Raw genomic sequence first — 26,962 nt, 5'->3', positions numbered from 1 at the left:
GCCTTGGGCAAGACAGAGGAAGCAGTGACCCTGTAGCCCAGAGGCAGAGAAAGGGCACAGTGGAGGTCAAAGTGAGTGTCCACAGGGCTCCGCAGAGCAGAGAGAGTGCCACTGGGGTGGACCCAGTTCTTCCCACATCTGCTACAAGCCCTTGGGCAAGTTCCTTAAGTCACTCTCTCTCTGAACTTCAGTTTTCTCATCTACAAAATGAAAATCTCCAAGTTACTCTGAAGGACTGCTGTAAAGATTCACAAGAAGAAATTTACATCAAGTGGCCAGGAAAGAGGCCTTGGAGCCAACTTTTTTGTCTTGCCACGTGGCCCCTTAGTTACATGAAGACAGGTCAGTGGGAGCCCCGTCCTGGCATGTGCAGAGGGTGGCCTGTTAGTGGCAGTGGGGCTCTCTGATAAAATGTTATTTTTAACACTAAAATCAATACTTGTGGTGTCTTCACACTTTCATGGTCATTCTCAGACATGAGGGTCCCCCAGTGAACATTCCCAGTTGAGGTTGTATCTCAGCTCTCGTCCTGAAAGCAAGCATCCTGTTTACTACTTAGCACCATGGTTTTCAGCCTGTTCCTTACTGTGTTGGTGATTTCACTGTTTAAAATGGCCCCCAAGAGTAGTTAGTGCTATCCAGTGTTCCTAGTACAAGAAGGCTGTGATGTGCTGGAGGGAGAAAAGAGGTGTGTCGAATGAGATTCACCTGGGTGTGAGCTCAATGCAACCAATCAACAGTATACATTAAACAGATTATTTAAACAGAAGCACACATAAAACCAAGTTATGTGTTGATCAGTTGATGTGTACCTGCAACAGGTCTACAGTAACTTAATCCTGTATTTCCCCCATGATCAACGGCTAAGTAGTGAGTCCCAAATTCAGTGATTGTGGTTCAGTGACTGTATGGAGCGTTAATTATGGTAAGGAGTGAGAATCAACTGTCTGTTGTTTCTTATAAGTGAAGGAATACAGTTTTCCTCTTGGGTTGTGAGCACCCAATTTCGTCTCTATTTCTGGAACCAGATCTACCACAGTAGGAGGCCAGAATCAGCTGCTTTTGTTTGGATGCGGCCAGAAGGAGTGTGGGTGTACAGGGGGGACTCACCAGGCGGGCCTGGGGATTGCGATGGTAGTAGAGCTCTTTAAATTCATCCATCCACACTTCAGCTGCGCGGACACTGTTGGCCAGGGCCTTGTTGCGGGAGTAGGGAGCTTGCCTGGGGAAAACGTGGCCAACGTGCGAACACGGGTGTATCTCCAGGGTCCCCCCGCACTGCCAGATCTGTGCACAGAGTGGGGAGGAGGTGGGGTGATGCGGCTGAGCAGGGAGTGAGCTGCTGGTCCACAATGCCTACAGTAAGGAGGCTGGGCACATAGAGGTCATGGTGAACGCTGCCAAGACCTCACCCTCCATGAGGCAGGTGGCCACTTCCCCAGAACAGTCAGGACCCAGGATGCAGTCAAAGAGCAAGAAAGGAGCCCCAAAGACAAATAAGCCATCGGAACCCAGACCCCAGAATCCATGCACAAAGGCTCATGCACTTGACGCCTAGGAGCACCCACAGTGGGCCTCACTGGGAACTCACTTATTTATTAGGTAAAGCACACGCTGATTACCTGGTCTCCTAGCCACAGAAGATAGGAAAGCAGCAAGTAAGAAGAGAGGTTTGGAAGGGGGAAAGAAAGGGCTTCTAGAGGCAGGCAGAGCAGCCTGACACCTAGGGAAGAGGCAGAAAGACTGTTAAAAGCACACCCCAAAACTCAGCACACAGCCCTCTGGAGCCCTTTCATGGACATATGACCAAAGATAACTGCTGCTGCTGCAAAGCCACATCAGTTGTGTCCGACTCTGTGCAACCCCATAGACGGCAGCCCACCAGGTTCCTCTGTCCCTGGGATTCTTCAGGCAAGAACACTGGAGTGGGTTGCCATTTCCTTCTCCAGTGCATGAAAGTGAAAAGTGCAAGTGAAGTCACTCAGTCGTGTCCGACTCTTCGCGACCCCATGGACTGTAGCCTATCAGGCTTCTCTGTCCATGGGATTTTCCAGGCAAGAGTACTGAAGTGGGTTGCCATCTGGTGCTTATAATGGGGGGCAGGTGTGAGTCTTCAGTGGAGGGCCAAAGTGTTATTTATTAATTCTTTTAAAGCAGCAGACCATATAAGATATTCTTCAATTTGAAAATTTTCCGTTTAAAAGCACAAACATTGACATAAGGTTTTGATACTTAAAATGCAAGATTCAGTTAACTAGGAAATCTACCAGAATGCTAAAGCTTTCCCAAAGGGGCATCTGTGTATCACACACAGCAGAATCAATGTATGGGCTTGTTACAAAATGCAGACACCCAGTCCCTACCGTAAGTCTATCAAATCTGACTTTCCAGAGACCGTGTCTATGAATCTGCCTTTTTAACAAGTTTCCCTAACAAATCTTATAGATGTCAAAGTTTGAAAGTCACTGTGCCCAATAAATGGAGAAGAAAATGGCAACCCACTCCAGTATTCTTGCTGGGAGAATCCCATGGACAGAGGACCCCAGTTCATGGGGTCGCAAAGAGTCGGACACAACCGAAGTGATTTAGCAAGCATGTACCAAATAAAGAGGCTACTTTATCAAGCAGCCAAGCAAATCAAGGCTCCAAAGCATGGGCTCAGGAGGCAGGCACCTGTGTTTAATCACAGTGTCTATCACGTGCTCTTTGAGTGATCTTGGGCCAGTCACTTCCCCCTCCACCTGCCATCCCTCCCCTCAGTAGAGTAAAAGAACTAGGTGACTTCCAAGAACTTTAGCAGCCCCAAATCTATCAAATGTGTATTTTAAGAGTATTTACAGGATGAGTGTGCCATTGTATTCTTCCAGGATTATTGGATAAACTGCCAATATAGAGGAAAAGTCCACCAGGCTCTCCTACCAAAGCCATCATTCCCAGAGAGAGACAAAAAAAAAAAAAAAAAAAACAGGTTAAGAACAAGTAGGAACAGAAGACTGGAGTACTTACCCTAAAGGAGAATTCGAGGTTTTCTCCACCCCAAACTTCCATTCCTATATCATAAGACCCCAGGTATTCAAAGTATTTCTTACTCACAGCAAACAGCCCACCAGCCATCGTTGGAGATCTAGAAGCATGTGAACCATAATTCGAGGTAAGCAGCAGGAAATCAACACAGCTGGTTTCTACCACAAACCTTAAGTCCATTCACTCACATAAGCACACCCCGAGTTCATGCTCTCTGCCTGGAGCTAAGATGGGCCAGCAGCTGGATGTCCCCCACAGCCCCTGCCCCATAGCCCCTGCCCTGGGAAGCTCATGGACAACTCACTAGGCAACACAGAACTCTGCAGGTGACTAAGGTCAACCTGGGACCCTGTGGAAATACAGAAGCCATGAGATGGGGAGGGAGGCAGGCAGGGCTGAGTTTCTCGGAGGAGGCACGGTCTGCAGAACAAAGGGGAGTTAGCCCAGAAGAGGAATGATTGATTCTCCGACAAGACAGGAGCATGACCACAGGCCTAAGGGTGAGAGCAACCCTTGAACTTCTAGGAGCACAGACAACAGAGAGATGAGCAGTGAGAGACCAAGATCTGAGAGGACGGCAGGAGCCAGGCTGGGTGGCACTGCCCAGAAAACTCCTTAAGGAAAAGAAACAGGACACCAAAGGATGAATATTGTGTGACTCTACTCATATGAGGTACATAAAATAGGGAAATCCAGAGATGGTGAGTTAACAGGGGTTGGAGGAGGGGAGGAAAGTGAGGTATTGCTTCATGGGTACAGAGTTTCTAAACAGGACTTCCCAGGTGGGGCAGTGGTAAAGAACCCACCTGCCAAGCAGGAACCCCAGGTTCAATCCCTGGGTTGGGAAGATTCCCCCAGAGAAGGAAATGGTAATCCACTCCAGTATTCTTTCCTGGGAAATCCCATGGACAAAGGAGCCCGGCAGGCTACAGTCTATGGGTCACAAAGCGTCAGACATGACTTAGCAACTAAACAACAACAACACTGGGTGATGGAAAAGTTCTGGAAATATATAGAGGTGGTGGTTGTACAATACTGTGAATGTGTGTGACGCTAGTGAATTGTGCATTTAAAAAACGGTTAAAAGGGTAAATTTTATGTTATACATACTTACCAAAATTATTAAAATATAACAATATAAATCCACATGTATAGCAAAGATTTTTATCAAAAATAAACAAATACTCTGGAAAATGAAAAGAGAGGCAACAGCTAACCATCCCTCCCGAGGGCCTTCACTGACAAGTTAGCCAGATGCAGTGAGGCACTCAAAGAAGTAGCCCCCGACCTGATGACATCGATGGGGGACCGCATGCGGATCCTCTCCTTTTCAGGAACCATGTGCCACGTGAACACCAGCCGCCAGTCAAAACCGCCGATCTGGGGCTCCCCAGCATTCCCCAGGTACTCGAAGGTGTTCCAGTCAATGACATCAATCACAGGGCACACCACTGCCGACTCCTTTTCATGGATCCTGGAAACAACCAGAACACCCTGACATTCTACCATGTACGGGCAGCAGGAGGACCACCAGGAAGCCTGAGAATTGAGTCTCCTCAGCCTTCCACCGAAAGGAGGAACACCTGTGTGAGAAAGGCTTGCTTCTCTTATTCCAGGTGTCTACAGCCAGGTCGGCCCCGGCAGGTGAACATCATGGGGGTGCTGGGCAGATGTGGGGCAGGCACAAGGATTCTAGCCCTGATATGTAAAGTGCTATAGCTTTAATAGTCTGATTCCGTCTAAAGATATTCTGGTTAAACTTGAATCCTTCTATGAAAGTCACAATGTCAAAATCCAAGCTAACTTTTAAAACAGAAAGCAGACTTTCAGTTTCTCAAGACTGTAAGCGATTTCTTCCTGTAATCACAATGAAACATCTTAAAGTCAAGAAATAATTATTTCCTTATGAACAGAGATGCACCCAGACCAAAGGGTCTGCTTTGGAACTAGCAAATAAATTTTAATCCTGCCCCTTATTTGCTGTGTGACATTAGTGTTGTCACCTAACCACTCAGAGCCTGTTGCCTCTGAAACAATAATACATACTTGGAGGGTTAATGTGGACTCCCTAACAGAACGTTTGTAAGAGGCTGGCAGAGAACCTGGAACTACAGCTAAACTTTTATTTTAGTCTTCTTTGGGACTAAATGTTACATATAGTGGAAAATGTGATATTTCTTGTTGCAGCCATCAGCCTGTGCATAGGCTTCAGTGATTCCCTCCACAATCACTCTTACAAGCCCAGCCATTTTTCAGCAGGCTTCCAGACTGTGTTTCTTTGCATCTGACAGCACACCAGGAAGCATGAACTGGACCACATGTGAACATTAGATTTCTCTGGATCATATTTTGGGGGCAGTTCTCTAGAATCTAACACCTATAAACCATAAACCTGTGACTTGCACCCAGTGGGTTGGAACCAGCGGTAGTCTAATTTCTACAAGAAAGGGAAAACTAGGGGGAGCCAGTATTGGAATAAAGGATTCTAAATCACGGTTAGAGAATGTGCTGGCCCAGTTGTAGCAGTTACTGCTTAACTGATTCCTGGCATCTTGGGAGCCAAGGACCAGGGATACCAAACATCCCACAGTCCAGTCCTACACAGCAAAGAATGCTTCTGCCCCAGATACCAACAGCAGCTCATAAGATGCCAGGAGCACAACCTCATTAATGTGACAACCAAGAACATCTTCCACTTTCAAAAGCCCCTAAAGGGAAGGGATTACTGTGCCTGGCTGAGACTACACCTGAGGGACAGTCTACAGTCCAGTGTCTCAACTCTGAGGCATACCCAATTCCCTGGGAGCTTTTGAAACATCCAGAAGGCCAGGAACCACCCCAGAAATTCAGATCCAAATAGTCTGCTACAGGACCAGGACTTTTTAAAGTTCCCCAGCTATTTCTAATGGGTAACCAGGGGAGAATCCCCCTGACTCCAGGTATGGAACAAAGATGTGATTATGTGGAATGCCACCTCACTCTCTCCAAAGGGTGGACTGGAGTGGAATGGAATTCCAGATGGCATTTATGCATCAGCTGAAGGGGAAAAGCGTACACCCCGCCTATGATTTTAGGTAGGACTAGAGGTGGCCCTCTGTAGGCAACGTGCAGGCAGGAGGGAAGGGTGAACCCATTAGGCCAGATTCCAGAGGGAGCACCCAGCTGTCACTATGTTTTAAGTGATCTCAAGATTCTAGCACTAGCCTGAGGAACCCTGAGTCCTTGCTGCTGCTGAAGCCCACTAGAGCTGAGCGAGGAGAATGAGGCATCAAAGGTCCAGGATGGCAGAAGTGTCACAGCAGAGCCTGGTCTCATGCAGGAAGGAAGGCGAGGGGGTCCCCAGCTCTTCCAGATAGATCTTGGCAAACAAGCACTGGGGGCCAGGGGAAAGTAGTTTTCCAAATGCACAAACTCTGATCTTCCAGCCCTCTACCCACTCCCCACAGTGGGGACCAAGCAGAGAACCTGCCCCTCCCTAGACATTCCTCTTGTACCTGGAGGAGCTCAGAGCTTACCAGCTCAGCTCCTGATGCAGAATCAGTAGAATAGGGAGGGAAACAGGGAAGAGAAGAGAACAAAAGTCAGCCGAGGGTGAGCCGTAAGAGGCTGTGGGACAGCAGGAGAAATGGCGTTGAAGCTGTGGTTGTATTTATGCTTTCATGACTCCATAAAAATAGATATTAAAAATAATATTTTATGACTATGGTGGTGGTGGTGGTTTAGTCGCTAAGTCGTGTCCGACTCTTGTGACCCCATGGACTATACCCTGCCAAGCTCCTCTGTCCATGGGATTCTCCAGCCAAGAATACTGGAGTGGGTTGCCATTTCCTTCTCCAGGGGATCTTTCCAACCCAGCAATCAAACCCAGGTCTCCTGCATTGCAGGTAGATTCTTTACCAACTGAGCTACAAGGGAAGCCCATATTTTATGACTATATTATAGGTATAAAGACAAACCAGGCTATATTCATTATTGTGATATTCACTTTCCATTCTGATTTTAAAAGAAATTATCACAATTTTTTGGGGGGTCCCTTAAAGTTTCACAGGTGGGCCCTAGGCATTGTTGGTACTGGGTGTAATGGATAAGACAGCTGGCTTGAAGGAAATACATCAAAACATATTCTCTAGGAATACAATTCTATGTGACTTTTTTTCTTGGTTGATCATACTAAGTTTTCTACAATAAATGTGTAAAATAAGCAGTAATAAAAGCAAACACTCATCTGGGGCCTCTTCTCTACTGGTATGTTCTAAGTGCTGGCTATATATTAACTAACTTAACCGCCTCTACAGCCCCAGGACATCCCCTCCACATGGGAGGACACATCCCCTCCACGCCAGGGGACAGAGGCTTTGGCCATGGAGCATCTGAGCCCAGCACCCCTACCTCCCATGCCAGTTTGTCGGGGACCCCACCACCCACAGACGCACCTCTGCAGCAGCGGCTCCAGCCACCCCTCATGGCACTCGCAGTGGCAGTCCAGAAAAGTCAACACGTCACCCTTGGCCACGGAGGCCCCTAGCAGCCGTGCTCGCACCAGGCCCTCCCTCTTGTTGGCGCGGATCAGGCGGACCTTGGGCAACCCCGCCAGCTCGGTGGCCAGGCGCTCCTTCAGGTGCTCTGCAGAGGCAAGCAGGACAACGAGGGTCACACCACACATCCCCAGCCGTGTCCTCCCAGGACCTCCCTGTCCCGAAAAGAAACTAAATAGACACGCGCCTCCTTTGTTCTGCACCAGGGATATCCTCACTGCACCAGGAATCAAGCCTGGAAGCCCCCGGAAGGCTGGGAGGCAGGGATGGAGGATTCTAGAACCACTGAGGAAGGGCTCCCTCTCAAAACACAGGTAGGTAGATCAGTGCTCTTGCAAGGGGTGAATGTGGCATGTGGATCTGTCTCAATAAAGCTATCCCCCCACCAAAAGGACCTTGACTTGTGAACATTTAAATAAAAGAACAAGAGCCATGCATTCACAATTTTTCCAAAAAATTCTTATATGTTACGTTAATATGTAATACATCATAAAATTTTAATTTACATGGAACTATGTTAACATAGATTTTATTTATAATTACATTAATCCAAATTTTCTTAGAAGCACAATTCAGTTGACACAGTAATAATAATAATGGTAATAATAATAGTAATAATAATAACACTAAGCCAACATTAGAAGGCTTAGCGTGCTAATTACTACTGTCTAAGTGATCCACATAACTCATCCTATGAAGTAAGTACTACTGTGTGTGTGTGTTCAGTCACTCAGTCACATCCCACACTTTGCGACCCTAAGGACTAGAGCCTGCCAGGCTCCTCTGTCCATGGGATTTTCCAGGCAAGAATGCTGGAGTGAGTAGCCATTTCCTCCTCCAGGGGATCTTCCTGACCCAGGGATCAAACCTGAGTCTCCTGTGTCTCCTGCACTGCAGGTGGATTCTTTACCACTGAGTCACCTGGGAAGCCCCTACTACTACAGTACTACTACTGTACCCATTTTATGGATGAGAACACTGAGGCTAGAGAGGCTAAGTGATGAGCTGGGGTCCCAGACAAGAGAGCGGAGGGGCTGTGATTTGAACCCAAGGACTCAGGCTCGAGTCCACAGCCTTAACACTGCCTCCAGAGCTTTCTCCTACAGTTTCTCATCCTTATTAAACAAATCCAAAATTTGTCAGGAGGACATGCTTACCCCATTTTGCAGAAGAGGAAACAAGTCCTTATGAGCTGAAAGGACAGGCACACAGCTAGAACTGGCCCCTGGACTCCTGACTCCACACACAGGCCCTGGAACTAAAGGCGCCAATTCACACCCCTCAGTGGGTCAGGTGGGAACCACTCAGCAAAATCAAAAGGACAGCATCTCCCCACATTGATTGATACATGGGCTTTGTCTCAAAGTCATCCTCAGTCATCAGTGAAGGGGAAAACCTTGTAAAATGTCCTAAGTTGCTTTGTTGTTGGTGAAATGTTTCTCTAAATATTCTTGATACTCAAACAAAAAACAAAAACAAACATTCATTGATTGATTTTTCAACCCTAAATATAATTGCGTACAAGTGGATAGCAGGAATAAGGGAGGAGACTTCCCAAGCAAAGCTAATTAGTAGCAGGGCCCAGTGAACATACAGGAAAATGCTGGTGCAGCTCTCCACTACTCATTATGGGTTTGGTTGGCATCAATCTTCTGTCTGCCTGAACTGTCTTATCCCATCCTGGAAGGTGCTGACAACTCTCATTGGCTCAGGCTGACACTGCAGGAAGGGTGTGAGGAGGGTGCAGGAAGGGTGGGAGGAGAGCACAGGGCAGGTCTTCTTCCTCCAGTACAGGCTGAGGGGAGAATCCTGGTTTATACATCATCACCATGGGGACGGAAAACCTTGGCCCCACAGAACCTTGTATTCACAGGAGAACTGAATTGTGCTGAAGGGGTTCATACCATATTCCTGCCTGCTGAGCAGTGGCTTCGTCCCATAAAAAGAAATAATCTGATGTCTACTTCTGAATGAATACATTTCTGAAAGTTTCAGGCACTTTACAGTTTTTAAAATATTTCCTAAAAACAGAAGTTATCATTGAACAAGTGCCAGCAATGTGCCAGGTCCTAACAAGCTACCACCTCATTTAATCCTCACAATGACCCTGGAAGGTAAGAAATACTATTATACCATTTTATAGGACTGGACGCCAAGGTTGAAACTGGTTAAGCTCCGTGCTCAAGGCTATATGGCTGCAAAATGTTGGAGCTGGGATTCTAGGCTATGCTGTGTGATTCAGAACCAGTGTCTACATAGGCATATTTAAAACAACCCTGGGAGGAAAGAAAATGGAGACACATCCTACTAATATGCTGGCTGCTACGTGAGGTTCTGTGCTACACGTGATCTCATTCATTCCTCACCACAAATCTCAGATTTAAATGTGCTGTGCTAAGTCACTGCTGCTGCTAAGTCACTTCAGTCGTGTCCAACTCTGTGCGACCCCACAGACAGCAGCCCACCAGGCTCCCCCATCCCTGGGATTCTCCAGGCAAGAACACTAGAGTGGGTTGCCATTTCCTTTTCCAATGCATGAAAGTGAAAAGTGAAAATGAAGTCACTGAGTCGTGTCTGATTCTTTGTGACCCCGTGGACTGCAGCCCACCAGGCTCCTCCGTCCATGGGATTTTCCAGGCAAGAGTACTGGAGTGGGGTGCCACTGCCTTCTCCGAGTCGTGTCCAACTCTTTGAGACTCTGTGGACTGTAGCCTACCAGGCTCCTCTGTCAATGGGATTCTCCAGGCAAGAATACTGGAGTGGGTTGCCATGCCCTCCTCCAGGGAATCTTCTGGACCCAGGAATCGAACCTAAGTCTCTTATGTCGCCTGTACTGGCAGGCGGGTTCTTTACCACTAGTGCCCTCCAGGAAGCCCTGATTTAAGTGTAGATAAACCCATTTATAGATGAGAAACCAAGAATCAGAAGACAAGTGACTTGCCCAAGGTGCCGTGACAGGTTATGGTAAAGCTCACCTACAGCCGCAGACCCCGTACCTCAGTGCCTTGTAGACTACAGTAGGCCTCGGCCTCCAGCCCCGCTTGCGTGCTGCCAGGGGGAATGCCAGCTGTCCCCTGACTCACTCTCCCCATGCTTTTCAGCTGAGAACATGGCCACCCACCATAGAGATGATGTTCCTAGTCTCCCTTACAAGTAGCTGTCACCAAGTGACCCTGTCCTACTCAGTGGGATGTCAGGGTGACTTCCAAGTGGACTCCCAGTCCCCTGGAAACCTTCCACTGACAGGAGTAAACAGGAGGTGAAGAGCCAGCCTGGGCCATGCCATCCTCGAGAAAGGGGAAACTCAGGGCAGGAGGAGCCAGGCCCTAACACCATGGAGCTGCCACACTTGCCCTAGTCTATTATCCCAGATTTGCAACAGGAGAGAGAAATCAACTTTTATCTCATGTAAATCACTGTTATTTTGTGTTTCTGTGAGAACAGCACACCTACCAGTCAGGACAGATACACAGGCTCTGAGGTCAGACAGACCAGACAAGCATCGGCTCTATCCCGAAGAGGGTGCCCAGAGGTTGGTGACTGGGTCGGAAACAGGCTCAGCACCACACCCACATTTCCCCTCTCTTAAGCTTATCTGACTACTGCTTCACTGACACCACTAACCCCAGCCAGGCAAGGCCACAGCAGCCCCTCACACATCCTCCTTCCATCCTCACCCCCCATCCCCGCTCCCCAACCCCCAGCATCAGTCAGCCTGTCTCAACAGGGCAGCACAGAGAGTCCCCAAGACCTAGCAACCTTACAGCTCTCCCAACAGCCCTCAGGCAGCTCCCTACAGGCTCCTACTGAAGCTAAATTCCTTCTATCGTCCACCAAGGCCCCACCTGATCTGGCCTCATCCACCCCGAAATCCCATCCCCAGGTCACCCTCCACTGGCTGGTGGTCTGACCCTGAGAATGGCTGCTTGTTTCAGCTTCTGCACCTGCTGCTCCCAGCCCGGGCCCCCTGCCCAGACCTTCACTGGGCTGCCTCCTTCTTCATACTGTTGTTGTTATTCGGTCGTGTTTGACTCTTTGCAACCCCATGAACTGCAGCACACCAGGCTTCCCTGTCCTTCACTGTCCCTGGAGTTTGCAGCTTTTGGCTTTAAAGAGGCCTCCCTGATCTCCATCAGCTAGAGTAGTCCTGGTCCCCAAGCTCTAGGCGTTCTCCTATTCCCATTATTCTTTCAGGGCACTTTCTACTCATGCTGTAGTATAGTATCAGGTTCTATTATGTATGCTGTATATTGTATTACATGATGTATGTGTGATATATATATATAGTGTTGTATTATGTGATGCATGCGTTATGTTCTTCGCGTGTTTATTGACCATCTCAACCCACAGCTCTAGAATGTGAGTTTTACGAGGGCAGGGATTTATCTTGTTTCCCATGGAATCCCCAGCACCCAGCACATGCTCAAAAAAAGCCTCCTGAATAATAAAGGGCCAGCCTCAGCCTGCACGTGAATTGCTGGATCCCAGGTCACTGGTCAGGCCTGTAGGAACAGCGACCATCCTTTCAATGGAATGTCTCGCCCTGGCTTCAGTTCTTCTTCTGTCTGGACTGCCCCTTTTCTATTTCATCTCAAAGTCAGTATCTTAGGCCAAAGCCCTGAGGTTTTCCCAGTTCAAGGAGGGCACCACCACTTACCCGGAGACCCAGGCCGGAAGCCCGAGTGTCCTCCTCGCAGCTTAGCCAGTCTCCAGGCTTGTAGACGCTGCCTCCTAAACACCCTCCTCCCACCTGCCTGCCCTCCCCGCCCCTCCAACCTGGGTCACCTCCACAGCCCCCTCATCTCCCTGTAGAGCTTCCCAGTACCCCATTCTCCACACTCCAGTCCAGAGGGTTTCCCCAAAGAACAGACGGCTCTTGCTTGAAATTCTGCCTTGGTTTCTCCCTCAGGACAAAGCCCCAACTCCTCAGCCTTGCGTCTAAGTCCTGCGCCCTCTTCCTGCTCCTTTCCTGTTCCTCCCTGCAGCAGCCAGCTCTCCGTCCTTCCTGAACTACTTGCAGATCCTACATAGTCCACACAGCACTGCAACTCCTTTCCATACCCTGTGCCCTCCACTTGAAACACCCTCCCTCCTCATTTGCAGTCCACAAACTACCCAGCCCTCAAGACTATGGTCAACCACCTGCTCCTGAGCGCCCAGGTGGGTGAGGGTCCCCTTTCTGCCTCCTATAGCACCGAGCGGTAGAGCACTCTGCCATCACATCTGCATCCCCCTACCCAGCTCCGAGCTCCCTGAGGGCAGGGGCCAGGCCAGGAAGACGCAGGAAGCCCATCCTTCCTGGCCTGTTCTATGCACCCACGTCACACTCGCCTCGCAGGCACAGTCACCAAAGGGCAGGCTCCTTCAAGAGCCCAAGTCAGGGGCTCACCTCGATCACTGTAGTCATCTACAAGGATAACTTCTTCTAGCAGGGTGTCTGGGGATGTCTCGAGGACACTGTAAACTGTCCGAAGGAGAGTTGACCAGGCTTCATTATAAAACGCTATGACGACCGACGTCGTGGGCAATTGATCATAATTGTATTTCTTCTCTTTGCACCTGCAAATACAACACAATTTCAGGAATTAAGACCCTACTGGTGACTTGTATACCAGGCCCAGGCTGGTGCTGGGTTTGGAGTGAATGGAACACAGGTCATGGTCTCAGGGCCTCCCTCTGGGAAATGGTAAATAACCTGCTGGGATCTTCCAGAGTCACCCATGATCCAGTAGGAATCCCAGCAGATTCTTTAAAAGATTCTAAAATGATACCTACTGAGCTTGACCTGCAGGATGCTGTTTCTAAACTTTAAAGCGATTTTCAGATTTCTGCAACATTCAAACTCAGCAGACTGAGAAAGGAGGGGGTACTGTCAGCTCTCCCGCCTCACGCCTACCTCTCCCATCTGTCCACGCCCTTCCAGCCCCACTGCTGGGCCTCTGCTCAGACCGCATCCTTTCTTTCTGTTTCTTAAAGACTTTGTTTGATGTGGACCATTTCTAAAGTCTTTGCTGAATATGTTCACCCTTTCTTTAAATTGAATAAATTTCATTTTGAAAACCTCACTGTCATTATTTCCACCATTTCTCTTTGGATCTGTGCACATGTGGAACTAAATGTTAGCTTTTCTTTGTTTTAAAGATTAAAAAAAGTCTTTAACTTTAGGTTTCAGAAAAACACTTTTTTTTTTCATGTAGTACAAGCAATTAGTTCTTTCTGATGCTTCTAGTGGGCTATGGCAGCTTTTCTATGCAACCTGTCTAGTACTCAGAGGTATGCTAAATCCAGACATAATTAAGCACTAGCTGTGTATTAGATCATGTAATGGCCTCCACAGTCTCAGGAGGTAGGTACTATTACCAGAGAAACACAAATGTCACTTATATGTGGAATCTAAAATATGACACAAATGAACTTATTTACAAAACACAAACAGACTCACAGACATAGAAAACAAACTTATGGCTGCCAAAGGGGAAAGCGGGAGAGGGGGGAATGAATTAGGACTTTGGGATTAGCAGATACAAACTACTATAAATAAAGGAGATAAACAACAAGGTCCTAGTATATAGCACAGGGAACTGTATCCAATATCCTGTAATAAACCAAAATGGAGAAGAATAACGAAATCATTTTGATGTACACCAGAAATTAATACAACACTGTAAATCAACTATACTTCAATTAAAAAAAAAAAGATAAAACATCCTTTAAGTGCATTCTCCTTCATGAATTTCAATATATCCTCCTGAATATCTCTAAATTCGCATCCAGGAAAAACATTTCCCTCTTTTTCTGGGCAATAAAAAGCTGTGTATTCTTCAATTAGACAAAGGCAGACATGTATTACTCAGGGTTTCACTTCTGGAAAGACAAAGAGAGCTCAGAAGCAAATTTACTACTAAATCATAGTAAGCCATCTTTTCCTTAACTTTCTGGTATAATCCATATGCTTTGTGAAGGCAGGGGTAGAGTTGTGCTTTCCTATGTATTTTCTGCATGCTTTGCACTGTATCTAGTAATAATAGTAACATTTATTGAGTGTTTACTATATGATAGGCAGTGTGCTAAACATTCCACAAGCATTATTCCTTAAAATCTTCTTTAAAAGTCTTCATAAAAACCCTTCTGGATGAGGATACCATAATCTCCACCAGTACAGTATATGTCTATGTATTTTATGGTTATGAATAAATGGGTGTGGCAAGTACCTCCTGATCTTTTATGTTTATATTTAGGTTATCACATAAACATCTTTAAAACAATGAAAATTTGCATCCTTTGGAGAACAGGCCAAGAAGGTCCCAGTGGGCACAGGTGTGTTTTATTGGCCCAGAATGCTTTCTCCTTTCTTCACCTTACTGTACTTTTGTTTCCCTTTCAGGAACCATGCCTCCTGGACTCTCAAGCTGTATGTTTTGTGCAGGGCTGCACATATACACACATATGGATACATATACAAATATATACATCCCTTTGGGAAGGTAACATGTCCCAGGCCCGGCCAATCAACATTTTCCTGATGACATAAGTTGAGTCCCTATATCCAGAGCCCAGAATAATCTGAATCCAGTTCAAATCCTAGACCTTTCTGTCATAGAAGTCAATATATTTTCTATATGTAAGTCAGTCTGAACTGACTTAAATTAGTCAGTTTAATCAAAAGAACCCTATCTAAAAGAGAACTTTTTTTTTTTTAAGTGAATATAGGACTTCCATGAGCTTCCCTGGTAGCTCAGATGGTAAAGAATCTGCCTGCAACACGTGAGATGTGGGTTTGAATCCTGGGTTGAGAAGATTCTCCTGGAGAAGGGAATGGCAACCCACTCCAGTTTCTTGCCTGGAGAATCCTCATAGACAGAGGAGCCTGGCAGGCTATAGTCCATAGGGTTGCAAAGAGTCGGACATGACTGAGTGACTTCACTTTCATTCTTTCACTTTCTTTAGGACTTCCACTCATGGCAGTATGGAAGATTAGGCTTTCCTGATGGCTCAGATGGTGCCTCTGCCCGGATTTGATCGCTGGGGCAAGAAAATCCCCTGGAAAAAGAAATGGTTACCCACTCCAGTATTCCCGCCTGGAGAATTCCATGAACAGAGGAGCCTGGTGGGATACAGTCCATGGGGTCGAAAAACAGTCAGACACGACTGAGTGACTAACACTTTCACACGTAGTAAAGGACACTTTAAAAATTCTTAATACTTTAAAAAAACTTTTAAATGTATGGATCAGCTTACAGAAAACAAAAAAAGTCCTCAGAGTCCAGGAACAACAAGAAAATATATATACATGGATATTAGAAGTAGCAGACACAGAACATGAATAAGTATGCTTCTTATGATTAAATAAATAAGAGAACCTCAAACGAAGGACAAAGAAACAAAAATGACAGGAAAATTTAACTCAGTATAGACATCTCACAGTGATGGAGCAAGCCAGCGGACAGTGGAATACTATCTTCAAATGCCAAACTGTCAACCTGGAATTCAATACCCAACCTAACTATTTTTCAAGAACAAGAACAAAACAAGAAAACATTTTCAGATAAGTAAAACTGATTGTTTACAACAATAACTTTGTCTATAGCAAGAAATACATTATATATTTCAGGAAGAAGAAAAGAATTCCAGAAAGATCTCCAAGATACAAAGACCACCATTCAGGAAAGAATGATGGGAAGAAAAAATAAACTTGTGGATAAATGTAAACAAATATTGCATTAAAAAATGTTTAATGTGTTGATTTAAAAAGCAAGACAGAATTAAAATACTGGAATAAAATGACATACAAACTGGGAAAGAAAGTGATCAATGTTAAAGCATTCCAAGATCCACTGATTAATTTAGATCTTTTGAGTTGAATATATAATTATATACTTTCTTTTTGTTGTTTTTTAATTTTTTAAAATTTTAATTGGAGGCTAATTACTTTACAATATTGTGGTGATTTTGCCATACATTCACATGAATCAGCCATGGTTGTACATGTATTCCCCATCCTGACCCTCCCTCCCACCTCCTTCTCCATCCCATCTCTCAGGGTCATCCCAGTGCACCAGCCCTGAACACCCTGCCTCATGCATCGAACCTGGAATGGTGATCTATTTCACATATGGTAATATACATGTTTCAATACTATTCTCTCAAATCACCCCACCCTCACCTTCTCCCACAGAGTCCAACAGTCTGTTCTTTATATCTGTATCTCTTTTACTGTCTTGCATATAGTCATCGTTACCATCTTTCTCAATTCCATATATACGCATTAATATATTGTATTGGTGTTTTTCTTTCTGACTTACTTCACTCTGTATAATAGGCTCCAGTATCATCCACCTCATGAGAACTGATTCAAATGCATTCTTTTTAATAGCTGAGTAATACTCCATCATGTATATGTACCACAGCTTTCTTATCCATTTGTCTGCCGACGGACATCTAGGTTGCTTCTGTGTCCTGGCTTTTGTAAACAGTGCTGCGATGAACACTGGGGTACACATGTCTCTTCCAATTCTGGTTTCCTCGATGTGTATGCCCAGCAGTGGGATTGCTGGGTCATACGGCAGTTCTATCTCCAGCTTTTTAAGGAATCTCCACCCTGTTCTCCATAGTGGCTGTACTAGTTTGCATTCCCACCAACAGTGTAAAAGGGTTCCTTTTTCTCTGCACTCTCTCCAGCATTTATTGTTTGTAGACTTTTTGACAGCAGCCATTCTGATGGCATGAGATGGTACCTCACGTGGTTTTGATTTGCATTTCTCTGATAATAAGTGATGTTGAGCACCTTTTTATGTGTTTGTTAGCCATCTGTATGTCTTCTTTGGAGAAACGTCTGTTTAGTTCTTTGGCCCAGTTTTTGATTGGGCCCCTTATTTTTCTGGAATTGAGCTGCAGGAGTTACTTGTATATTTTTGAGATTAATTGTCAGTTGTTTCGTTTGCTATTATTTTCTCCCATTCTGACGGCTCTCTTTTCACCTTGCTTATAGTTTCCTTCATTGTGCAAAAGCTTTTAAGTTTAATTAGGTCCCATTTGTTTATTTTTGCTTTTATTTCCAATATTCTGGGAGGTGGGTCATAGAGGATCCTGCTGTGATGTATGCTGAAGAGTGTTTTGTTTATGTTCTCCTCTAGGAGTTGTATAGTTTCTGGTCTTACATTTAGATCTTTAATCCATTTTGAGTTTATTTTTTGTGTATGGTATTAGAAAGTGTTCTAGTTTCCTTCTTTTATAAGTGGTTGACCAGTTTTCCCAGCACCACTTGTTAAAGAGATTGTCTTTTCCCCATTGGATATTCTTGCCTCCTTTGTCAAAGATAAGGTGTCCATAGGTGTGTGGATTTATCTCTGGGCTTTCTATTTTGTTCCATTGATCTATGTTTCTGTCTTTGTGCCAGTACCATACTGTCTTGATGACTGTGGCTTTGTAGTAGAGCCTGAAGTCAGGCAGCTTGATTCCTCCAGTTCCATTATTCTTTCCCAAGGTTGCTTAGGCTATTTGAGGTTTTTTGTAATTCCATACACATTGTGAAATTATTTGTTCTAATTCTCTGAAAAATACTGTTGGTAGCTTGATAGGGATTGCACTGAATTTATAGATTGTTTTGGGTAGTATACTCATTTTCACTATACTGATTCTTCCAATCCATAAACATGGTATATTTTCCCATCTATTTGTGTCATCTTTGATTTCCTTCATCAGTGTTTTATAGTTTTATATATATAGGTCTTTTGTTTCTTTAGGTAGATTTATTCCTAAGTATTTTATTCTTTTCATTGCAATGGTGAATAGAATTGTTTCCTTAATTTCTCTGTCTTCTCATTGTTAGTGTATAGGAATGCAAGAGATTTCTGTGTGTTAATTTTATATCCTGAAACTTTATTGTATTCATTAATTAGCTCTAGTAATTTTCTGGTGGCATATTTAGGGTTTTCTATGTAGAGAATCATGTTATATGCAAACAGTGAGAGTTTTACTTCTTCTTTTCCAATCTGGATTCCTTTTTTCTTTTTCTGCTCTGATTGCTATGGCCAAAACTTTCAAAACTATGTTGAATAGTAGTGGTGAGAGTGGGCATCCTTGTCTTGGTCCTGACTTTAGGGGAAATGCTTTCAATTTTTCACCATTGAGGATAATGTTTGCTGTGGGTTTATCATATATGACTTTTATTATGTTGAGGTATGTTCCTTCTACACCTGCTTTCTGGAGGGTTTTTATTATAAATGGATGTTGAACTTTCAAATTTACCACTAAAGATTGGAAATAGATAATTTTCAAATCAGTAGAGTGAGAAAAATGGAAGCAGAAGGGGAGGAAAACCTCTATCAATTAAAAAAAGCAGTATAAAAAAGGAAAAAAACATAGAAAAAGCATAATAAGCAGAAAGCATAAATAAGATGGCATAATCAAACACTAAAGTTTCAGTAAGCATAGTAAGTATAAATGGACATAAATATTTAGTTAAAGATTGTCAGTCTGGATTTTTTTTTTCAGTGACAACACAAAATCCAGCAACATGTTGATTAGAGATATGCCTAAAATCTAAGGTCACAGAAGTGAAAGGATAGGAGAAAGCATCATGAAACTTCTAACTAAAAAGAACCTGTTCTATAGGCTTAAAGTACTGATTCAAAGAATGGAACCATACTGACAACCACAAGATGGGTCTAATAAGACCCAGTAAAACAGCCTCAGTTTATAACTTTACTGGGGAAGCAGAGAAACAACAGTCTAATAAGCTCCACCCCATGTGTGATGTGTTTTTCCAAAGGTATTGTTGTTAAGAGAACAGACAAGCAGGCTATCTCTCGCAAAAAGAGAAATCCCAACTGACTCCCTGCAAGACACAAACTTTACTTTTGCTGAATTATCTGCTTGGAGCTATGTTGAAACTCTTCACCATCCTAGCACCCAAGTCCTAGTCCTTAAACTCAGACACACACTTGCAACTATAGCATTAATGAGGCTAAAACCAGGGCAAAACATTTGAGAAATGCAAAAACCTGTATGTATTACTTACACACTTTTCTAACCAGTGGTTCACAACTCATTAGTGATGGCAGAAAACAGCTGATATTCACACGCGTGGCATCTCCATACGTGTGTGGTGGAACTGCACAGCCCCAAGGGTGCAGTCACTCCAACTTTCTATCCTGCTAAAATAACAGGTCGGAATGCAAATGAGAATGACAGAAGATGATTATCTCAAGAACTGATCAATGAAATCGAAAACTTTCTCCAGGTATTGGTACCTTATTGGCCGCCATCTACTTTGTAAACTGGATGTGATTTCACCACTAGTTTCAACTGCATTTAACTTGTTATCAATCCCCATTTTATCTAATTCTGGTATTCTCCCACACCCTCAAAAACACCCATCCTTCCTCTTCAGGGCGAGAAATTCACAGGCTCTAAGCTTTCAACCCTAGTTACACATCAGCCCCAGCCTCGGCCCAACTCAAAACTCTTCCTAATTTTTCTGGGTACGGTCCCTTACATAACTGTTCAAAGTTTCCCAAGCCCACAGACCTAGCTACCTGATTCCCCACTTTGGCCTGTCACCATCTCAGAGTGAAAATTCCCTCTCTTTGCCAGGCTCAAATAAAACAGTATTTGTGAAAGAGTTTTTCAAACCCTATACTTTCTAAACTACCATGCAAGGACGTTCTGTCATCCTCCTCCTCCTCCTTGATTCAGTGCCATAACTAAAAATAAGTAAATAAATAAAAGTGTGAGCTAATCCACTGGCGTGCGAATAATGAGCCTTGCAGAAGGGCGGGGGTCTACGTCAAATCTCGAGGACTTAGAGTCAATACTTCGAAGTTTCTCTAGCAGCTATCAAGGCTTGCAGACACCAGAAGAACCAAGCCAAACAGTCCCATAGTAGCTCCTAACTCTTTGCCTATGATAACAGGTTTATCCCCTGTTGGTTTAAAAATGTGTATGGGCCTTGTATATACTCATGTCTGAGTATGTTCTCACTCACACACCCATATATGTCTTTTTCAAAATCTATTTTGTATACCTGAAAGTCTAGAAGGATACACAGCAAAATGTTAACAGTGGTTCTCCTCAGGGTGGTACGTTAATGGATGATTTTTTATTTTTGCTTCCCTGTATATGAAAAATTTTCTAGAGTGAACATGTATTGTTTGGGTAATTAAAATTAATAGATAAATAACTGCCTCCATCTTGAAAGGGAGGAGGGAATAAAAGATTCTGACTCTGCTCCAGATCTGTGTTACTTTGGGGGCACAGATTATCCTTTCTAGTAAGACTGGATGCTCCCTCAGGGCCATTTCTGCTATGACATTCAAGGATCCTAACCACACCTCTGCTTGTTACTAATTATAGTTCCAACCCTCTCCCTACCATGACCCTGACTGAACTCCTAAGCTGCTACTCCAGTTTCTCAGGCTAAAATCTCAAGACCTTATCAGGTCCTCCATGCCTGTATGGAATAAACAAGTGAATCTTCATGAAAGGCCCTGACACTACTGGCTACACCTCAGTTATATCAGAAGGCCTGGCTGGGCTGAGACTAACACAGATGGAGCTCACCTTTCTCTCCAGCTAGGCAAGAATGACCCAACAGGCCTTGTTGCAGGAATTAAAAGGCCAGAGGCCTTCACATTCCTTATCACGCTGGGTTTGGATTAACTTCCCAGGGTCAAAGCAACAGCAGGATCTATAAGCAAATCCTGACAGGACACAGGGCAGCTGTGTCACCATGGAGACGGGATACCATAAACCCCACAATGTTTCAAAGGGATTTCACAATCTCGAATGATAAAGGAAGTCGGAAACTGGAAAAGAAAAACTTTATGACCAATCCCTGGATGACTCTTAAAAGCAACCTCCTGAGGGTACTGTTGGCAGTAAAACAAGAACTGAGTACATAGTGTGCTCCCAGGTATCAGGTGTTTCATCAACTCCTAGCTTGTGTTATTCCTACTCATCCCTTATTTTGTAGACTGGGAAGCTGAGGCTCAAGAGAGGCCAGATAACTTGCTCAACATCACAGAGCTGATGAGCGAAAGAGCCACGGTTTTATCTCATACGAACTGGGTCTGAACCCTGAGTCCGACCTGAAAGCTTCCCCTAGACCTTGCCTCAGTGAGCACCCTTGGAGTTTCAAGGAGATAAACATGTGTTTAACCATTTGGTTGAAGGGGAGGAACTGCTACCAACCCTAACAAACAAAGCTCTACTCAAAAAGATAAACACTGACGATGCCTAAGGTAAAAGCATAGGCTATGGCACCCCACTCCAGTACTCTTGCCTGGAAAATCCCATGGACAGAGGAGCCTGGTGGGCTGCAGTCCATGGGGTCGCTAAGAGTCGGACACAACTGAGTGACTTCACTTTCACGCATTGGAGAAGGAAATGGCAACCCATTCCAGTGTTCTTGCCTGGAGAATCCCAGGGACGGGGGAGCCTGGTGGGCTGCCGTCTATGGGGTCGCACAGAGTCGGACACGACTGAAGCGACTTAGCAGCAGCAGCAGACACAAGTAGATCCTGAAAAGCAGCAGAGACAGTGAGGTGCCAACCATCCACACTTTGCCGATGGCTGCAGAGCTGGGTCTCTCCCTGCAGACATCCATGCTCTCTCTGGCCAAGAATCCACAGGGCAGTTCCCTAAAAATCCTGAAATCAGCACAGTGCCCAAGGGGCCAGGAGGGCCACGTCCCTCAAGCCCAGTTAGTCACTTTCCAGCTCTGGCCCTTGAGTGAGTCATCTGACCTAAGCCTACTTCCACACCTGTAAGCAGGAAGGACAAGGAGCAGGGAAGGGTGGTGCCTGGTGCACACTGGAAGCTGTCCCACTCCCAGAATCTCCTCTCTGAGCCCTCTTTTCCACCAAGTCTTTCAGGGAGGGGACTCCAGCAGGGACATGAAAGACCCCTGCCAAAAGAGGAAAGGCAATAGGCCAGGCTCCACCTGCCAGCCTGTTCCCTTTGCGCTGGGCACAACCCCTCCAGCCAACAGCTCCAACAGGAATGAGGCCTCTGACCACACAGGTCCCACAGCTGTGTCACCCACCGGAGCAAGCTAGGCTGAAACAGTGCCAGAAGGAGCCCTTCCCACCAGCTGCTCCTCCCTGTCTTCCTATGGTAAAGCTGAGGAATCCAGCTCCCAGAGAGGGGGAAGGAGGCTTGCTGCTTCTGACCTGCCCTTCTTGCTGCCCTGACCTTTCACCTCACCTGCCCGTGGTTCCTTTCACTCCTGGTTCATTTATGGGCCCCGGCGCACACAGGTAAGTGAGTGAAGCCCGTCGAAGCCCACGGGTCCTTAGCTTAGCCAGAGCAGAAGGTTTCAGGAGGAATTAGACTGGGGGTTGGGGGTCCCTTACAAGCCAAGAAGGGCGCCCTAAGGGTCTCATATTAAACCTGTCTGCAGATTTGTCGGTTTCCGAGATTTTTTTTGGGGGGGTGTCACTTTTTAAAACTTTCCTGGTACTCACTCGGTACAGAATCTGTGTACAGTGCAGAAGACCCGGGTTCGATCCCTGGTCGGGAAGATCCCCTGGAAAAGGAAATGGCAAACCACTCCAGTATCCTTGCCTGGAAAATCCCATAGACAGAGGAGCCTGGTGGGCTGCGGTCCATGGTGTCGCAAAGAGTCGGGTACGACTGAACGACTAATACTTTTAAAACTTTCTTCACTCCCACACCCCTGTGAACTTTCACTGCCCACTTGGGAATGTCTCAACAAGACACGAGCTCCCCAGGTCTTTGGAGAGCCGGGTCCCACCCCGCCACTTCCCCGCCGCGGAAACTGAGACGCGGAGACTCAGAGGGCGATGCTCCTCCCGCCACCTGCGGACTCACAGAGGGTTCCAGCGCTCAGGCAGGCGGCGGTGCAACGAGATGCGGTCGCTGAGGTAGATGTTGATCTGGTGTAGCCGCACGCTCTCCTCCTGCAGCCGCAGTTCCTCGCCCTGCAACTGCAGCCGCACTGCCTCGCCGTGGGCGCCCAGAGCGTCCTCGGGCACCGGCGGCCGCGGCAGGACCGGGTCGCGCCGCCCGGAGCGCTGGGTGCGTCGGAGTCCAGGCTCGGCCGCCCGGGCCCCGCGCCGCGCCCGCAGCACCGAGCCCAGCCCGGCGAGTGCTAGCAACACCAACAGTGCCAGCAGCGCCTCCCGGCCGCGCCGCAGCCCTCGCGGGCAGCGTCTCCGCGCTGCACGCCCCAACATACGCCCGCCAGCTCCTGCCAGCGCCTGGCGCGCCCCAGGCGGCGGCGCAGCCCGAGACCCGGATTCCGGAACCGCCGCGCCGCCCCGCCCCCTCCCCGCCCCACCTGCGCCCCGCCCCCTTCCCGCCCTGCCCGCCTGCAGAGGGGGCGAATATTCGCAGGGTACGGACCGAGGAGCCTGGTGGGCTACAGTCCACGGGGTCGCGAAGAGTCGGACACGACTGAGTGACTTCACTTTCACTTTTCACTTTCATGCATTGGAGAAGGAAATGGCAACCCACTCCAGTGTTCTTGCCTGGAGAATCCCAGGCACGGAGGAGCCTGGTGGGGCTGCCGTCTATGGGGTCGCACAGAGTTGGACACGACTGACGCGACTTAGCAGCAGCCGCAGCACGCCGGCTAGCTGAGACGCGGACCTTCCTCACCGAACTGTGGGCTTTATTAAAAAGGTATAGACTCAGTTCAGCTCCTGGCACGTCGCAAGTACTCCGTAAGTTTTGGCCGAATGCGCAGTGCTGCTGCTGCTGCTAAGTCGCTTCAGTCGTGTCCGACTCTGTGCGACCCCATAGACGGCAGCCCACTAGGCTCCTCTGTCCCTGGGATTTTCCAGGCAAGAATACTGGAATGGGTTGCCATTTCCTTCAATGCATTAAAGTGAAAAGTGAAAGTGAAGCTGCTCAATCGTGTCCAACTCTTAGCGACCCCATGGACTGCTGCCTACCAGGCTCCTCCGTCCATGCGATATTCCAGGCCAGAGTACTGAAGTGGGTTGCCATTGCCTTCTCCGATGCGCTGTGCAGGGGGCTACAAATTTCACTGCCATTATCTCCTCTGACCTTTGTGCTGTTCTGTGCTTAGTCGCCCATCGTGTCGGACTCTTTGCGAGCCCATGGACTGCAGCCCACCAGGCTCCTCCATCCATGGGGATTCTCCAGGTAACGATACTGGAATGGGTTGCCACGTCCTCCTCCAGGGGATCTTCCCAACCGAGATTGAACATAGGTCCAATAAGAGAGGATTGCACTACTCCATTTTACAGATGAGGAGACCCAGGCACAGTGAGGCTAATTGACTCCAGGCTATTTCATTGAGGCCTGCAGGTATACCGACCTAGGACATATTGCTTCTATACCTTGCATAACAAACCCTCCACTGGCTCCCTGTTACTCAATGCCTACTCTGTTTCTTATTCCTCACTTTATAGATGCCTCCAAGAAATTGATCAAAGGAATGAACTATTCCTTAGAAAAACATGCATAGGCACCCATAACACGATTGCACATATCCCCAGGCCTTCATGTTAAGTACCCTGGGCCTTGGCTCCAGGTTTTCCCTAGGGAGGCTTGCTGGAAATATTTAATAGGGTCTTGGCCACCTCATGCAAAGAGTTGACTCATTGGAAAAGACTCTGATGCTGGGAGGGATTGGGGGCAGGAGGAGAAGGGGACGACAGAGGATGAGATGGCTGGATGGCATCACTGACTCGATGGACGTGAGTCTAAGGGAACTCCAGGAGCTGGTGATGGACAGCCTGGCGTGCTGCGATTCATGGGGTCGCAAAGAGTCAGACCCGACTGAGCGACTGAACTGAAACTATAGTGAGGCATGAGGCTCTCTCCAAGGTGGAAAATTCAAATGTGGGCCAAATAAACCTAAGTAATCAAAATAAACAATAGTTTTCAAAATCAAAATGAATGCCAAAAGTCCATGATGAACAAAATATCAAAATCTTAAAAGCAAAATCTGACCCTGTGCTTACACGGCTCACCTCACTCACCTCATCCTAATCCCAGCCCAGATTCTATATCTTGATTATTGTGGGGATTACATGGATATATACATATGTAAAAATTCACCAAGTTCTTCTTTAAAACCTGTGCACTAGACCTATGAAAGTTATATCTTGATGTTTAAAAAGAAAAAATAAAGAGATACATGAACAAAAAATAAAGGAGACTCCCTAGCCTCCAGGACAAGTGCTGAAGTCCTCAGCTTGACAGGAGAGGCCACCAGAATGTGACTCCAAATTCTGTAAGCCTATCACTGAGGGTAGAGGAGGCATGGTTTCCAGGCCTTTGCACAGGCTGTTTTCTCTGTTGGAAAAGCTTTTCCCCACCTAACAAACTCCTACCCATCCTTCAAGGCCCTGCCAAAAGCCACCTCCTCCATGAAACCTTCAGCAATTCCATAGCTTTTTAGGTAAACGTATTTGAAGTTCACATCATCCTTTTGTATATAATTCAGAGTTCCACACAAGAAACAAAGCAGTAAGAGATATATTGACATTTATTGCAAGAAACTGGCTTATGCAGTTGTGGAGACTGGTCAAGCAAGTTCAAAATCTGTAGGGCAGGCCATCAGGAAGGACAGGTTGAAACTCTGTGACAGTCCACAAGCAGAATTTATTTTCTAGGGCAATCTCAGTTCTGCTCATCAGGGCTTTAACTGATGAAGCCATGCTCACCTAAACAACCTCCTTCCTTAAAGTCAACTGATCATAAATGTTAATCATATCTACAAAATGCCTTCAAGACAACATCTAGATTATTGTTTGATTGAATAACTGAGGATTAAAGCCTAGCCAAGGTGACATGTCAAACCGGCCATGTCTATTAGTTTCCAAGAACTGCCATATCAAAGTCCCACAAACTAGGTGGGTAAAAACAACACAGATTAATTCCCTCAGTTCTGGAGGCTAGAGGTCTGTAATCAGTCTTATTAGCAGGGCCACAATCTCCCTGAAGACTCCAGGGGAGAATCTCTTCCACCCTTGTCAGCCATCCTTGGCATTCCTTGACTGCCTTACTCCAATCTCTGCCTCCATACTCATATGACACTCTTCTGATTTTGCCTCTTTGTCCCTTCTACATATCTTCTAAGGGCACTGGTCATTGGATGTGGGCCACTCTAATAAAGGCAGAATCTGACCTTGTGCTTACACAGCTCACCTCATTCATCTCACCCTAATGCCAGCCCTGATCCTCTATCTTGATTGTAGTGTAATCTTAACTTGATTACATCTGTAAAGATTTTTAGTGGGGAGGGACACAATTCAATGCTCTTGCTACACTATGCGCTAAGTCACTTCAGTTGTGTCTGACTTTTTACGACCCTATGGATCTTTACGACCCTACAGACTGTAGCCTGAATACTGGAATGGGTTGCCATGCCCTTCTCCAGGGGATGGAACTCACATTTCTTATGTCTC

General features: G+C 46.2%; 1 protein-coding gene across 1 annotated transcript in view; it reads right to left on the bottom strand.

Annotated features, from left to right (window-relative positions):
* The window catches only part of GALNT12 (polypeptide N-acetylgalactosaminyltransferase 12), a 32,332-nt gene extending 8,540 nt beyond the window's left edge, over positions 1-23,792 (bottom strand). Inside the window, exons 1-6 of the mRNA XM_013966061.2 lie at positions 23,391-23,792; positions 12,949-13,118; positions 7,458-7,647; positions 4,313-4,498; positions 3,007-3,124; positions 1,111-1,287 (exon numbers count right to left, since the gene is read on the bottom strand). Of these exons, the coding sequence (XP_013821515.1) occupies positions 1,111-1,287; positions 3,007-3,124; positions 4,313-4,498; positions 7,458-7,647; positions 12,949-13,118; positions 23,391-23,755 (1,206 nt within the window). The 5' untranslated portion in view covers positions 23,756-23,792. The remainder of the gene's footprint in view (positions 1-1,110; positions 1,288-3,006; positions 3,125-4,312; positions 4,499-7,457; positions 7,648-12,948; positions 13,119-23,390) is intronic.

Source organism: Capra hircus, chromosome 8 (assembly GCF_001704415.2).
Source record: "Capra hircus breed San Clemente chromosome 8, ASM170441v1, whole genome shotgun sequence".
Taxonomy (NCBI): Eukaryota; Metazoa; Chordata; class Mammalia; order Artiodactyla; family Bovidae; genus Capra; species Capra hircus.
This window is presented reverse-complemented; position numbering and strand designations above follow the sequence as displayed.